General features: G+C 48.2%; 1 protein-coding gene and 1 pseudogene across 1 annotated transcript in view; both read left to right on the plus strand.

The window, feature by feature from the left end:
* Positions 1–249: 249 nt before the first annotated feature.
* LOC115859148 (ATP synthase subunit ATP5MJ, mitochondrial pseudogene) lies at positions 250–432 on the plus strand (annotated as a pseudogene).
* An 8764-nt stretch (positions 433–9196) lies between these two features.
* The window catches only part of IL17RD (interleukin 17 receptor D), a 67102-nt gene continuing 60081 nt past the window's right edge, over positions 9197–16217 (plus strand). The window contains exon 1 of the mRNA XM_030867474.3: positions 9197–9379. Within this exon, the coding sequence (XP_030723334.1) occupies positions 9254–9379 (126 nt within the window). The 5' untranslated portion in view covers positions 9197–9253. The remainder of the gene's footprint in view (positions 9380–16217) is intronic.

The following is a 16217-nucleotide window of genomic DNA, read 5'->3' on the forward strand; positions in this document are numbered from 1 at the left end:
TATGTAAATGCCAGTTACTGTGATTATGCATTCATATATGTCACAAGCCATATCATTTAGGTTCAAGATGGTACTGGAGAAAACAAACAAAAAACCCCAACAAATCTGGTGGAAGAAAGTGAATGGAGAGCTAAAAATTCTAGGTACTATAACTGGAGAAATAAAATGGGTAAGAGTGCCTGCATGCTCAGTGACCTTTCAGAGTCGTCGGAGTGTGTTGGGGCTGCCTGAGCTTGGTCCTGCACCAGGATGCTTCAAAGCCTTATTGAAAATGTGTGGATCCCCATGAAGCCCTACTGTACCCAAGTTTACCAGAAGATTTGGGTAGGAATAGGACTGATGGGCTTCATCATTTATAAATTCAGGAGTGCTGATAAAAGAAGCAAAACCTTGAAAGCTTCCAGTCCTGCACCTGCTCATGGTAATCATTAACCAGCTTTCCTTGCACAAGACATTGGTCTGACTGTGTTGAGGGAATGTGGGACATCGTGTTGACTTGCAGCAGTCCCAGTGCCCTCGTGCATGAACAGACGTACCTGTGAGACCCCCCGCCCCCCCCCCCCAAAATGACTAAGAGTTGGCATGGTTGCTCCAAGTTGTATATTGACCACGTTTCATTTGAGTGTCTCAGTGGGGCCTCTTTTCTCTTGACGTCTGTGACCTGTCTGGGATCTTTGTTTTTGGATGCTGATGGCCCAGTTTAAATCCTAACCTGCCGACATAGCATGTCCATTTCCTTAAGAATGATTTTAGAGGAGCCAGGAAAAGCTGATTGTGTTTGAAAAGTTCAAACAAACTTTAAAAAGGCATTTGGAGGAAACTGAAGAAAACTTCAAAAATACTATGCCTCAGCGAGACAAGAGAAGAAATTACTTTCTTTAAGCAAGAACAGGATATTCTGAAAAAGGGACCTAAATAAGAAAGAGCTGCTATAAGATATTAAAAAATATAATATTTGAAATAAAAATTCATTAGAGTTTGAAGATCTAGTTGAAGAAATGTTCAAAAGCATGGAACAAAGTGACTAGGAGATGGGAAATAGTTGATAATAAGAAAATTGGAGGATAGGGAATTCCCTGGCAGTCCAGTGGTTAGGACTCGGCACTTTCACTGCTGGAGGCCCAGGTTCGATCCCTGGTTGGGGAACTAAGATCCCGAAAGCCGCACTGCCCAACCAAATTAAAAAAGAAAAGAAAAGAAAATTGGAGGATAAACTTAGCATACCTATCAACCAACTTAGGATTTCCAAAAAGAGAGTAAACAGAGGGAAAGGAAAGGAGGAAGATATCAAAGAAATACTCAGAAGGGAATTCCCTTGTTGCCCAGTGGTTAGGACTGAGTACTTTCACTGCCATGGCCCAGGTTCAATACCTGGTCGGGGAACTAAGATACTGCAAGCTGTGTGGCTCAGCCAAAAAAATAAAATTAAATTAAAATTAAAAATAAAATAAATACTCAGAAGAATTTCCCAGAAGTCAAGGGGCACAATGAATGAAGAGACTCATCCCTGTGAATCTTCATGACAGCAGGGATAAAGAGAGCGGCTTAAAAGCTAAGAGAGAGACAGACAGACAGAGAGACTGACTGACTTTCAAAGGACCAGGAATAAAAAATGCGATCGGATTTCTAAACCTCAACCTCAGGATCTGAAAGACAGAGGAGCAATGCCTTCAACAGTCCAGTGGAAAATTACTTTCAACACAAAATTCAATACCCAATCAAATTATTAATCAACCGCGATGTTTAATGAAGATGTTTTCTAGACATGCGAGGTCTCACAAAATTTACCTCCACACCTTTTCTCAAGAAGCTAATGAAAGATATGTGCCACCAAAATGAGTGAGAAAACCCAAAAAGAAACATAACCTAGGATTCCAGCACAAGAGAGAAGGAAGGGTATGACAGCTGGGCAGCAGACCTAGAGAACACCCAAGGCTGACTGGGGCAGGAACATGGGGACTCCAGGGGAGGATGCTCCTGGAATAAAATGGAACTGGGAGAAAAGCTGATGCCCCTGCCCTTGTGGAAAGTTGTATGGGAAGATTTAACAAGGAGGGCATAACACAAAGCAAAAGTCTTTTCAAAAGGTATATACTAAGTACACACACACACACACACACACACAAAACCCCAAAATAGTTGTATCAAGAAAGGAAATTCCATCATCAAACACTATTTGCCTTAAAGGTGAATAATGTTTCATATGGTCATAATAATATAAACACTGAATATTGACTTAACTAAAATTGTAATATATCAGTCAGGATCCCAACAAGAAACAGCTTTTTTTTTTTTTTTTGCGGCACGCGGGCCTCTTGCTGTTGTGGCCTCTCCCGTTGCGGAGCAGAGGCTCCAGATGCGCAGGCTCAGCGGCCATGGCTCACGGGCCCAGCCACTCCGCGGCATGTGGGATCTTCGCGGACCGGGGCATGAACCCGTGTCCCCTGCATCGGCAGGCGGGCTCTCAACCACTGCACCACCAGGGAAGCCCCAGAAACAGCTTTTAAATGGGGTAATTTGAGGAGAATTTCAGAGATTGCTTGAGCAGTGAAAAGAAACTACAAGCGAAAGCCATTATTCCTGCCCCACCACACCTGAGAAGGCAAAAGTGGAGGAGCCGTTGTCAGTAACAGAAGAGAACTAAAAAAAAAAAAAAAGAGAGAACTAAATGGAGAGGGTGCTGAGAGTGGAGCCGAGGATGCAGCAACCTAATAGAGGTAACTGAGGGCATGGGCATCTCTGCTCACTCTCCCTCCCCACTCCAGCTGCCTGCCTATGCCCTGCAGTGTCCCAACCCACCCAGAAGCCCTAGAGTAAGAGAGCCCATTGATGTGGTCCGTACAGGTCAGAGTGGGTCTGGAAGGGCTGAGGGAAGACATCCAGCACAAACCTCAGTGGGGGACTAGGGGAAGGGAATTTAAAGAGAGCACAATTTGCATGTGTCATAAAGAGCAGGAAATTAGGAGCCAGTGTCCAAACTGGTCAGTCAGGAAAGGCAAGATCAGCATAGGACTTAGAAATATGGCAGCAAATGCCAGAAAACAGCCAAAATTGTTGAAGGAGGGTGCTCTGGGCAGTGCGAGTGATAAGGGACAGTTCAGAGGACTGCTTTTCCATTATACATCTGTTAGTACTAATAAGCCTTTTTAAACTTTGTACACGTATAATTTCGATTAAGGTAAAAATTAATAATATTCATTCTAATCATGAGAAAAACATCAGGCAAATCCCAGTAGAGGGGCATTCTACAAAATATTGAATACCTAACCAACGGTCTTCAGAATTGTCAAGATCATCAGATACAAGGAAGTGTGAGAAACTGTCACAGTCAAGAGGACCCAGAGACATGGCAACTAAATGTTATGTGGTATCCTGGATGGGATGCTGGAAGAGAAGAGGGGCATGAGGTAAAAACTAAGAAAATCTGAATAAAGTATGGACTTTCACTTATGATAACTTATCAATATTGGTTCATTAATAGTTACAAATGTACCATACTAATGTAATTTGTTAATAATAAAGGAAACTAGGGGCAGGATATATTGTAACTCTCTGTACTATCTTCTCAATTTTTCTGTAAATCTAAAATTGTTCTACAAAATTGTCTTATTAAAAATAATAAAAGAGTTTACAGTAGAAATAACCTTAAAAGTCCACAAGAAAATTTTATGAATTTTATTTTATTTGTATGATTTGGAGCTTTAGTAGGGCTGGATGTTTCTCCAGGCTTTTAAATTATTTTTGCATTCAAGACATTAAATCCCAGAATTTCAGCAATGATCCTGGTTATTCATTCATTCAACAAGTATGTGTCAAATGCTGACTACATGCCAGGTAGTACCCTGTGCTCAGTACTTGGGGTACCAGGACCTTTTCAAAATACAGCCCTGCCATTGTCTTTAAACCCTTCAGAAGCTGCTGGGAACTCTTAGGTTCAAAATAGGGCATAAAGTTCCATCAGCCTACCACTGCCGGTCATTTTTCCACACCTCTCTTCTCTCCAACCACACTGGCCTCTTTTGTTCCTTGAAGATGCCACCTTCCCTGCTGCCCCAGGGCCTTTGCCTATGCTGTTCCCTCTACTCAGAATACTCTTCCTCTCTCTGCTCCCCTCACCTTTGCCCAGGTAACTCTTATACTTGGAATATCAGCTCAGGCCTCACTTCTTTCTTTCTTTCTTTATCTTTCGGTCTTCTTTTTTTTTGGCCACACTGTGTGGCATGCGGAACTTTCCCCACCAGGGATCGAACCCATGCCCCCTGCAGTAGAAGCACGGATTCTTAACCACTGGACCACCAGGGAAGTCCAGGCATCACTTCTTTAGACACAATCCATCTACTTGTAATTATCCCCTGGTCATGTGGTTATTTGAGTAATGCCAGTGTCCCCCATGGAATGTTTGCTTGTAGGTTCTATGACAACTGGGACAGTGTCTTGTTGGGGACAGTGTCCGTGTTGTTCACACTGGTCCCCAGCTTCTGGTGTAATGCCTGATATGGTGCAGGGACTCTATGAGCACTTGTTGAATGAATGAATGGTAAACAGGTTATGGTCCATAGCCTTCCAGTCTAGTGCATATCCAAACCAGGGTGTGAGCTCCAGAAGGAGACAAGAGGAGGCCATCTCCCCTGGCTACTGTCTGGATTCCAGCAGCCCCTGGGCCTGCCTCCATCAAGTCCTGGTTTACAACTCATAGCCATTTGCTTACTTCAGATTTACAAAAACCCACTGAGGTCTGCATCCATGTCATTCCTATGTGGCCATTAAGAAAAGTGACATCCAGAGAGGTTAACTAAATTGCCCAGAGCTACACTGTTACTGAAAGCCCATATTTAACATTCTTTTCTTACCGCCTCCTGAACTCTACTTCCACGCAAACTTAGCACCGGCTCTGGGTTAACGGCGAGCATTTGCCCCTGCATCTGGGCTATGCCCTAAAGTGTTGTGTCCTCGCGGCGGCGCAGTCCGCGATTGTTTGGGCGTCTCCAACCTGGACCACGCGCGCCCTCTGGCAGCTACAGTGGAGACTGGGCTCCCCGCGCTTCAAAAGAAACGGGAAGTGGCAGTGGACGCGTGAACTCCGTGTAATGGCCGCGACACTTTAGGGTGCGTGTATGGGGGTTTCGGGGCGCGGGGTTGGGTCGGCCGCCCCGGGTCTGACGCCCGCCCCCGCCCTGGGCCTCTGGGCAGTCTGGGCGGCGCCAAGGCCGGCTCCGGAAGGATGCGGGCCCGCGCCCCAGGCAGAGTTTGGGGGATCAGATGAGTCTGGGAACTCCTGGCTGAGTCTTGGCTTCCCCATCTGTGAAGTGGAGATGATGACAACTACCCGGTTCGAGCCAAGACTGCCCGGGGCCGAACTGACATCGGCGGGGCTCTCAGGAGTGTATCAGTTCTCCCCGTACTGCTCTCCCCAAAGCCCAGGGAAACTTTCACGCTCAGCCTGCTGGGAGATGGGGTGGAGGACACACTTTACCTTTAATGTCTTGATTAGTGCATAATACGTGTACATCGCAATACCAAAAATAAATTAGAATTTTGGCCCACGGCTTCTAATCACCGTTCATTGTTTTTAGTTCTTCTCAGCTGAAAATGATTCAGGATACAAAATGTTTCCATGATCACTTTATCTTTTCTTATGTTTCAGGGGATAATTTGACTCCTAACAAAATCCAATCCTCGTGTTAAGGATTTTTGTCTTATCTGCTTAGGTTCTAGGTAAACTGGGGAAATATATTTGCATTTCATCAACGGCTTAAGGTGATTTAATCGGTTTAATCCCCAGCTTCATTCCAACCAGGGATGGAGGCAGCAACAGTTTCTTGCCCACTGATGTGTGTCAGGCAGAGTGCAGGGCACTGGTGGCAGAGAGGTGAACCAGATAGGGAAGATGAGGGGTGGCTTGAATTGTGACTGGGCCACAGACAGCCCTAGCCACGGTGGGTGAAACTATATGTTGTATTTGAGGAGGGCTTCATCCTCTGGGCACCTACAAAACTGGGCTCTGCTGTGGCCTAGAGGAAGGATAGACCGTGGAGGCCTTGTGGGAGCCTGGCCTCCTCATTTTATCTCAGTTTCTAGTACAGAGGTTCACTTCCTGCAGCCTCACAAATATTCTGAAAGGTCACAATAAAAAGAGGGGATGAGAGGAAAAGAATTGATGAAGAAGACCAGAGTGGAGAGGATGTTGCCAAATGCCAATTTATTGCCTCTATTTCCTGACCAAATTTTTCCCTTTGATGTATGTGGTTCTCCCACCCAACCCCCGCCCCCCCCATGCATGCTTGTGGCCTCCCTAGAAGGCAAACAGAAGTGCCTCTCAGTCCTTGGTCTTGAGGGATGTCATTCTAACCATGTTTTAGACATTTTCTTTCTTGTGTCCTCTGTACTCCTTTAGAAAAGTTGGAGCGCTCTCTAAATTCTGTAGCATATTTTCAGGGGCCGTCAATTGCCAGACTGGGCAGCGAGCTGTGGGCAGGAGGGAACTCAAAAGTCGGTGGGTGTGGAGACTGGAAAGGATGTAGGAGCCTTTGCTCTGCCTTCCCCAGTCACTCAATCATATGGTGATTGGTGATGTGAGTGAAACTCAAGAAGAAACGTTCTCCTCTCCCCAGTGCCCTCCTTAAGGCTCTCCCTCTATCATAAGCTCTAAATACTGATCCTTTTTCTGGGGTCCAACTCCAGAAGAAAGGAAAAATGCACATGGCCTCTAAATACCTGAGAGCATGGTCCACCTCATTAGCAACCAGAGAAGCCCGTTAAGACTGCAATGAGATGTTGAGCAATTTGCCAATTTTAAATGTGCATAATCCAGCAGTTCTGATTCTAGGAATGTATCTTAAGAAAACAGCTGAATAAGTGTATCAAGATAAATGTGTGAGGATATTTTTGAATCCCTGATTATAATAGAAGTCCCTCAGCAGGGGATTGGTGAATAAATTATGGCCCATGTCTAGGCTGGAATGTCATAGAGATTAAAGAGCCTAAGGAGCAGGTAGTCTCCTGGTTTCCCGGGTGCTTCACCAACACCCATGTGGTCCTGGCCTCATTTCAGCCCCTGGCACTCCTGACATTTGTAGCCATACCTCTGACATCCCCAGCTCCTGGCTGTGGGGGTTGGGAATGATCCAGAGGGGAGTCAGGGAGGATGGGCAGAGGTCTGGAAGGCACCAGAGCATAGAGTCTACAGCTTCCCCACAGGAGCAACGTACCGCGTGAGGTCTATTCAGAGAAGGTTACCCTGCAGGCAGCCTTCTGTGGATCCTGGTTCTTCTAGATGACCAAAGCAGTGATGCTGGGTTTGGCTGAATTCCTGAATATCCTGGTGATGAGATGAAAAAATAAAACATTTCCTGTCCAATGGTGCACGTGAACAGGAAATCTCAGCACCTGGGTGTTCTGGTGGATTTTTAAAAATATATTTATTTATTTATTTATTATTTTGGCTGCGCCGGGTCTTAGCTGTGGCACGTGGGATCTTTGTTGTGGAGTGCGGAATCTTTTAGTTGCGGCATGCGGGCTCTTAGTTGTGGCATGCGGGCGGGATCTAGTTCCCAGACCAGGGATCGAACCCCGGGCCCCCTGCATTGGGAGTGCAGAGTCTTACCCACTGGACCACCAGTTGTTGTTTGGGGAACCCGTCCTCCCTTTCTCTGGCAGCGAGAAAGGGAGGACGGGTTTGGGCAACCACTGTCTCCCACTTCCAGCTTCTGTAGTTCAAGGGAAGCTGGCTCTGCTCCCTGGTTCCGAAGCCAATCACCAGGACTTCTGCTAGCATTACTGTCTCCACAAGGGTAGCTTGCTAAGCTTGGGCCACTTCTGCCTCTGCAGAGAGTTTAAGTACAAGGTATGGGTAGGGTGTGCAGAGCCACAATGGAAAATACAGGAACTCAGTGTTAGTAGCAGCTGAGCTGTCTATCACCACATGTAGGCCAGGCAGACAGGAGAGGGAGGGGATTCTAGGCCCTGGAAGGAGAGAGTCATGTAGAGGAGGCTGCCTTGTTGGACTGGCAAAGGTGAGAGTCTTCAAGGTTGACTGAGACAAGAAAACCAAGTTGAGGTTGAGCGGGGAGATCAGTGTAGCTGGAGCCAAGTAGTGAAGGCAGAGTAGGAAGAGATAACATGGGAGAGGAGGAGGTTATTGCAGATTTTATTCTAAAGGCCATTGAATAAAAGCCACTGCAGGAGATTTTTAATCAGGAGAAGGCAGTGGTCTGACACCTTTTTGGAGATCACTCTGGATCCAAGGTGCAGAAATGCATTGTATTTGGGACAAAAGAGCAAGCAAGAAAAGCCCTTTGGAAGCTGTTGTGGAGGAGGTGGTGGCATAGATGAGGGATAAGGCAATGGAGAAGGGTGAAGAGGTGGGATTCAAGAGCACAGAGACAAGTCAAAGGGGGAAGGGGCTTGTGGGGAAGTTGGATGATCTTGGCTACTTCACTCCCAGCCTCAGCTTCCTTTCCCAAACAGAGGTACTACCCACTTCACAAGAGTAAGTTTGACAAGTGTAATGGTTAAGAGTATTGTTTTTGCCAATCTGGATTTGAATCTCAGATCTGGCAGGTGCCAGCTGTGTGACTTTATGCAAGTCAGTTAACAGTAGATTGTAGCACTTGTTGAATGCTTTTTATGCGTTAACCAGTAGAATCCTCCCCAGACTAAGACACTTTCTCTGTTATTCCAGTTTACAGGGGGAGGGAACAATAATGGGGACAGAGCAAGTCATTTGTCCGAGGTCCCAGCCAGGATTTCTCTAACCACCACATTACCCTAGCTTTTCTGCGCTGAAAACTGGGATAACAATACTACTGACACTTTCTGGTGTGTTTGAGAGGATTCAAGAAGAGGACTGGCAAATAGTAGGCACTTGTAAATTATTATTTTAACTATTATTATCATTTTTTTGGTTTGTTTTCCCGAGTTTTGCAGGGAGCAGGCATTACGTGGAAAAATCCTTGGATTAAAAAAAAAAAAGACCTCTCAGGTGAAGGGAAAAAACTGCAGCTGTCGGCTTCTCAAAGTCACTCGGAGATGGGCTGTGCGGGCGTGGCTTAGAGGTCGGGGCGGGGCCAAGAGGAAGAGCCCGACCTAGGGGCGGGGCCAAAACCTGAGGGTCGAGGCTAGGGGAGGGTCCGCAGCGCATGCTCGGTGGTGCCGCCAGCTCTGCCGCTGCCGCCAGCGCCACCGCCCACTCCGGGCTGGCCAGCGGCAGGCGGCCGGGGAGCAGAGTAGGGCCGGGCTGGGTGAGCGCACGGCCATGGCCCCGTGGCTGCAGCTCTGCTCTGTCTTCTTCACAGTCAACGCCTGCCTCAACGGCTCCCAGCTGGCAGTGGCTGCAGGCGGCTCCAGCAGAACGCGGGGCGCCGACACCTGTGGCTGGAGGGTAAGGAGAGGACAGCGAGTTTCTTGCTGTCCCCCAAAGCGCGGGGGCACAGGTGCTCGCGGGCAGTGGCGCCCGCGTCGACTTGTCTGCTCTCCGCAGAGTGCGCGGTGGGGCTGGGATCCCGCTGCTCCCGCCCTCCTGCGTCCCTCCCGGGTCGCTCGTCTGCCTGCCTCGGCTGGGTTGAAAGAGGCCGCTCGACCCCGGCTTTGTGTTGCTAATGAGGCGCGGCCACTGGCCGGGGTCCGGCTCCAGGAGGGCGGGCGAGAGGGACGCCCGGCGTGGGGCAGGAGTAGGGCGCCCCACCCTTTGTTCCAGGCCCGGGACCTCCTCCCTCTCAGGGCACAGGGCCCCGGGCTGGGATCCTCCGAGCTGTTCTCATGGGGGGCGCTTTGGTGCGGGAGTGGGGGTCTTCTTTCGGACCTCCGGTCCAAAACTGCAAAAGCCCGGGATTGCCAGGCAGGGGACCCTGAGTGCTGGGGAGGGGTGCGCCCCCCTCTTTCGGAGCCGCTTTGTTCCTTCTGGGACAGGCCGTCTTACCCCACTTTCACCCCCACCTCAGACTCCTGACTTGCTGGTAAATTTTGCTCCCGTATCCAGCCCTTCGAACGGTCTCACGGATGACCCCCCCACCTCCACCGCCATCCAGCTTGAGTTGAGGATATTTTTCGTGGCCAAAGGGAGGAATGAGCTTGTCCCCTCGGGCAGATGCCCGAGACGAGACTGGAGGGATGCACCGACTTTGTCCTGTGCTTGGAGCCCTCTGCCCCTAACCCAGCGCTTCTTCGATGCCATCTGGGCGATGGGACATGGGGAGGGGGGTGTGCGCGGGGACGCTGCCGTCCCGAGTTTCTATCAGGGCTCCTGGGCTTGGGCGGCCAGAGGACCTGGAGACTGTGTCCATCTGCCCAGCACCCCTCCCACCCAAGCCAGGACCAGCCTGGTGTCAGGGCACTCACGGCCTTCAGCCTTGTGGAGGGGACACCGGTTTGCACTCAGGCAGCCATGGACATGACCTTGGCTCTTCTGGGCAGCCATGAGCCTCAATTTCTTCACCTGGAAAACAGGAGTAAATGAGATTTCCTAGTTTCCCTAGCACTACTGCTCTGAGGGATGGGTATGGGGTAGTTCTCTTAGAACAACGTCCACCCACCTCTTGTGGGGTGCTCTGAACGACCTCAAGCAGTTGAGGCCTAGAACCTGATATCCCTTTAGGGGCACAGGCTGGTGCCTCCAACTCACTTGCCCCGCATTCAGAGAAACACAGTGCAGAAAACGAGGTATGAACCAAGTAGCTGAAATGTCTGCAAACCCAATAGCTGTGCTATAGACAGCTATAACCCACCCTCTCACCAACCCCATAGTGAATGTAATCTTCCGATTTGAGTAAACATCACATTTTCTTACTCTGTCCCATTTTAGTAAAAATACCACTATTCTTGGGTTTTATTTTTTTTTCAATAGATACCAAGTTTTCCTCAGTTTTTAGATCAAAAAGTTTTCCTTAAGGCTTTCCCATGTTGACTTACCAATCCTAAATTTTCTGGATCTAAACTGGTGTGTTGGCTTTTGAATAACAGCATCACAGATATTTTATTCTGAATTTTCATAAGCCGGCTTAGGTGGATCAGCCCAATTTGCTGTTTTTCTGCACTTGCCCAGGTGGCATCACGTGTCAGTGCACAGACCTTGTGAAGTTTTAATGCTGTGGGTATAGCCGGGCCCCAGAGGAGCCAAGCTGGCGGTTTTGTGCTCTCTGTGGGAATGTGTTCGCCCCTAAACCTGCACACCCACAGGATTAATGGGGGCCCTCATCCCAGTGGCTTCACATTCATGCTGGGGGTGACCTTCTCAACAGCTCCTACCTTGGCCTCACAGTCCTTTCCTTGGGGTCATCTTCACCTGCTTTCTGAATGAGCATGGAAGCCTCAGGGCCATCTCCTGTACTCTAGGCTCTTCCCAAGCTGACGCGTGGCTCCTTCCCTCCTGGTCTTTTGATGCATCTGATGGAGCCACCAGCTTTCCCTGACCCAGCTTGTCCACCTGCCTTACATACTCACCTTTCCAACTCTAGCCTTGGCCCTCCCACCCTGCTCCCTAACTCCTGTGCCCTTCTTGCTGCCGAGGCATGCTTTTTCCCTGCTCCTGGGATAGCTTTTCCTCCCCTGAGAACCCCCTGCTTGGCCTAAGACACAGCTTAGATGATGCCTCCTCAAGGAAGCCCTCTGAATGCCATTCCCCTTGCTTCGCCTTCTCCTGCAGGTCCTTGCCTTTGGTTCTCACCAGACTACATCATCAGTATTTGTTCACATCTGTGTCTTCAGAGTAGTTTCTTTAGCCAGACGCTTAACCTTGTGTTGGTGAGCTCAGAGCCTGGGGCCCTGTAAATCTTGGCTGAACCCAAGCAGACCCTGCAGCCTTCCTGCTAAATCCTGTATGAAGTGATCGATTTTAAGAAGGGGGGTGGGGGAAGGGCCACGATCAGAGCAGTGAGCTCCAGTGTCTTCTCCGCAGTGAGCTTTTGTACATGCTACTCCCGCCTGTGTTCCTTCTCTTTACATCTCAGCCTCCCCTCTCAGCTCCAGCATCACTTCCTGCAGGAAGCCTCCTCTGCCTCTACCTCCCTAGGTAAGTTTTTACGGAAGTTGCGCTGTCAGAGGGCTGCCCAGTAAGTACTGGTGTACAGTTACTTGGCTATTTGATTCATGTCCGAGTCCCCTACCAGTTAGTGGGTGTTCAGCCCATAGTACTTAGTCTCAGTGCTGACTGAGGTTGCTTACAGTCTAGTTGGGGCTATGTTAACATATAAGAATAAGGGTTGGTGATGTGTGATGCAAGCAAGAGAGGGCTTCCTGTGGGTCTACGTCACACAGAACCTGAGAAGCTGGAGACACAGCAGGGTAGAGAAGTGAGCCCTCAGGAGGGGCAGAATCTGGGTGCTGGAGAGGAGCTGAGCGATTGACCCCCTGGCTCTCCAGGGAGAGGTTGTTCCAGGAACTCTTGCCCCTGCAGGAATGTGTATTTTCCCAGGACTTGCAAGGTGACTGGAGCCAGCTAACCCTCAGCAGCTGTAACCCTCCCTTCGGGGCTGCTCTCGGAGGAGCCAGCCTGGTCTAAGTGGTCAGATTTCACAACCTCCCCATTATTAGCGGGGCAATTAAGGGGCCGATACCATCTTGAACACAGTGCAGTGTTTTAGAAATGAATTGTGGGCTCACTTCCTCAACTAGTTTTTTTTTTTTTTTTTTTTTTTTTAAGTCTCTTAGGGCTCTTGCCAGGTAAAGTTGCTCTTTGAGTAATAAATACAATTTTCGCAAAGAAGTAACAAGTTGTAAAACTTCCAGAGGGGCCAGCATCCTCATTTACACTGAGTCTTAACTGCTTGCTTCTTGGAAGTGGAATGGTTTTGTTTGTGATGGGTAACTTTATGTTGGTCACTTGCACTGAGGTTTTTTCCCCTCCTCTTGCCTTGCTGGTTGTTTGAGAAGCCTATTTATGGAACAAGAAATTAGGAATCTATTCCCACAGGTTTTTATTTAGTGGCTTTTCCTGCAGTGGAGGAGGAGGGAACATTTCTTGCCTTCTTACCTAGATGGGGTACACCTTCCCTGGTCTATTATCCCTGAAACACAATTTCTACTCTCCCCCCCCCTTCCCCCACCAAAGTCTGTTCCTTCAGGAATTCAGGAAGCCAGAATGCTGGCATCGTCTTTACAATGAAGTGCAAGTTTCCCATTTAAGGCAAATACTTCATCTCTAAAGGTAGGAAGGAATAGGGTGGTACTTGGAAAAGAAGAAGTTCCAGCTGATTAAAATTTAGGTTCCTGATAAAAGTCCAATCCAAGAACTCTCCTTGGCTGTGGGCCCAGCCATGTTTATTTAATTCTGAATTGGATGTGTTTTCATTCACTTGCAGCTCGTGGCTCTCAAGGCTGCATCTGGTCTGCCTGTCCTGTGGCCGTGTTGTCCATGTTACACATGCTCTTGTGTCTTTTACAGAATTCTTCGTTAAAAATGAGTCAGCCCCGGTTGACACATTTTCAGAGAAACATTTTTATAAGAAGTGTGATGCTTTCTTCCAGCCTGTTTTGCTATGTTAATTTGGGAATCCTTTGGCTGGGGTCCATCTTTCTTGAGCAGCCCTCCCTTCTCTCCCCTCCCCCATCCATCCAGTGGACCCGGAGCCCCTGCAGTGCCTGGGGCATTGTGCTAGTTATTAACTCAGGGATACAGCTGGGTGAATGAGACCAGCAACTAAGTTCCGACTGAGGCACCATTTCCTTCCAAACATGATTTCTCATAGTGAAGTCCAGGGGCTTGCAGTATCAGGATTGTCTTGGGAGCTCGTTAAAATGCAGATTCAAGGCCGATGGGGCCAGAATGGGAGTGAGATGGGGCCCAGGAACTGACATTTTAACAAGTTCCTGTGATGCTCTCAACAGTGAGAATCGTTGCTTTAGGAGACAGGGCTTCGGTGGTCACAAGAAGGAGGCGGGAAGCCACATTCTAAACGTTTAAAATCAGCTTGACTTGAAATTACTTCACTGGACTTTTAGAATGTAAAGTGGGGACTTTGTCCGAGCTCTGGAAAATGGCAGGGGTGAGGCTGGCTGAAGGAGGACCTGGGGAGCCAGTCGTTTTGGGTGGGTGTCTCTGGCTTGGGGTTAAAGAGGAGGCTGGGGGTGAAGCGGACCCGACACTTGCACTGGGTTCCTCCCCAGAACAGCTGGGCCTGTCTGGAAAACAGTCTCAGCAGAGTAGGGTAGGATCCAAATCATATCCTCAGCCATTCAAACTTTACAGATGGCTTCCTTACAAAGGCAAGAACAGCTAATGCTTTTTTAAGTCTTTATTTTAATTTGAGTATTTTTCATGCTTCATTTGGCCTAAAATTTTTTTTTTTTTTTTCTTTTAAAAAAGTTTTCAAACTGTCTTTCCCTCATCAGTCCCTGAACTTTTCACATACCGTGCCCCGGCAGATGTCTGCTGCTGCTGGGGCCACCCAGTCAACAATTAATTGTTCCTTTCATTCCTTGCTGCCTCTTGTGTCTGCCCCGATGGATGGGTTTTTAGGCTTCTGGAAGGTTGGGTCCCCCATCCTCAATTTGTAAGAGAATGGGCTGAGGCAGGGGCTCAGGTATCCCCAGAACTTGACAGGCTAGAGTGGGGGACAGCGCCTCTGGAGCAGACCTATCTCCTGCCACCCTACTCCGGCAGCCAAGACCATTTCCGTTTCACATCTCGCCCAGATTTGGAGGTTCTTCTGCCCTCAGCAAGCCCAAGGGACCTGTCTGTGTTGGTGCCACAGGCCCCATCTCCAGGCAGCCCAACTTGCCTGGCTGGTGGGAGGCAATGTCCTCCTGGACAGTGTTTGTCTTGGCTGCCAGGATGTTCTGAATGGGCCTGACACACGATTAGGTGACTGATGGCCCCATAACACATTGTCTCCTACAGGGCCTGAGGCCTTTGAAGCTCTTCCCTGTGGGAAGTAGACTATTTGCTCTATTAAAATGCCTTGGTATTTCCTCTGTTTAACCACAGGCCACTTCCTCTCTGCCACTCTAAACCCGGCAGGGCCACCGGCTGATTGAAAAGACACAAGCCCAGGAGTGATCACATCCTATTGAAACAGATAGTCTTACTGCAGATTAAAGCTGGAGCAGGTCTCTAAGAAGAAACCCAATCTACGGGGGGGGGGGGGGGGGGGGGGTTCGTTGACATGGCTCCTTATCTTGCTCAGAATTTAGCCTGTTGATGTCATTCACACTTAAAGCCCTGAATGCTTTTTTTTTTTTTTTAAGAAGGAAAGCCTAAATTGTAACCAAATTAGTGTGTATTTCATCTACATACGGCAGGTTAAAGCGATTTGATCACCTGAATTTCTCATTGTGTGAGTTGAGGACTCTTCAGTGTCTGGGAAGAGCATGATGTCTATTCATAGAAAACCATACTTGGCTTATTCTCTGCTTGCAGATTCTGTCTGCTTGTTCTCACGTGTTCAGAAGCCCAAGTAAAACGTTTATAGCTTAAATAATACCAAGAATATATCTGGGAAGACTGTCCCTCATGCCTTCCCGAGCAGTATCTGGGAACGGTTTAATTATTAACATGAGGCATGAAACTAAAAATTGAACAATTGAAAAATTACCTAAGTAACAAAGACTGACATGACATTTAAACTCCATCTGTACCCTGTTTCTTCTGAAGGGGCCTAAAAATGGAATAACTAGTTAGTCTCTAATGAAGACTATTATATTTTTAAAATTTATTTATTATATTTTTATTTATTTTTGGCTGCGTTGGGTCTTTGTTGCTGCATGCGGGCTTTCTCTAGTTGTGGCGAGCGGGGGCTGTTCTTTGTTGGGGTGCGCGGGCGTCTCGTTGCGGTGGCTTCTCTTGTTGAGGAGCTCTAAGCACGCAGGCTTCAGTAGTTGTGGCTTGTGGGCTCTAGAGAGCAGGCTCAGTAGTTGTGGCGCAGGGGCTTAGTTGCTCCGTGGCATGTGGGATCTTCCCGGACCAGGGCTCGAACCCGAGTCCCCTGCGCTGGAAGGTGGATTCTTAACCACTGCACCACCAGGGAAGCCCAAGATTATTATTTTAACATTTGCAACTCCATTGTTTAAACCATCCATGATAAAAACAGCTTTCCTTTTCTTTGGTTCCTTGTTTGGAAATGTTGGGGGAAGGTGGATGTAGCTAATTAAGGCTACAACATTTAAAGGGGGGACTTAATAGGTACCAGCTGTCCTCAACAAATCACTGGATGGATGACAAAATAAAGATGTGATGTGAACACACATGTAATTCTCTTCTAAAACGGAAGTTGGCCTGTAAATTGTGT

This window comes from Globicephala melas, chromosome 11 (genome assembly GCF_963455315.2).
Source record: "Globicephala melas chromosome 11, mGloMel1.2, whole genome shotgun sequence".
Classification (NCBI taxonomy): domain Eukaryota; kingdom Metazoa; phylum Chordata; class Mammalia; order Artiodactyla; family Delphinidae; genus Globicephala; species Globicephala melas.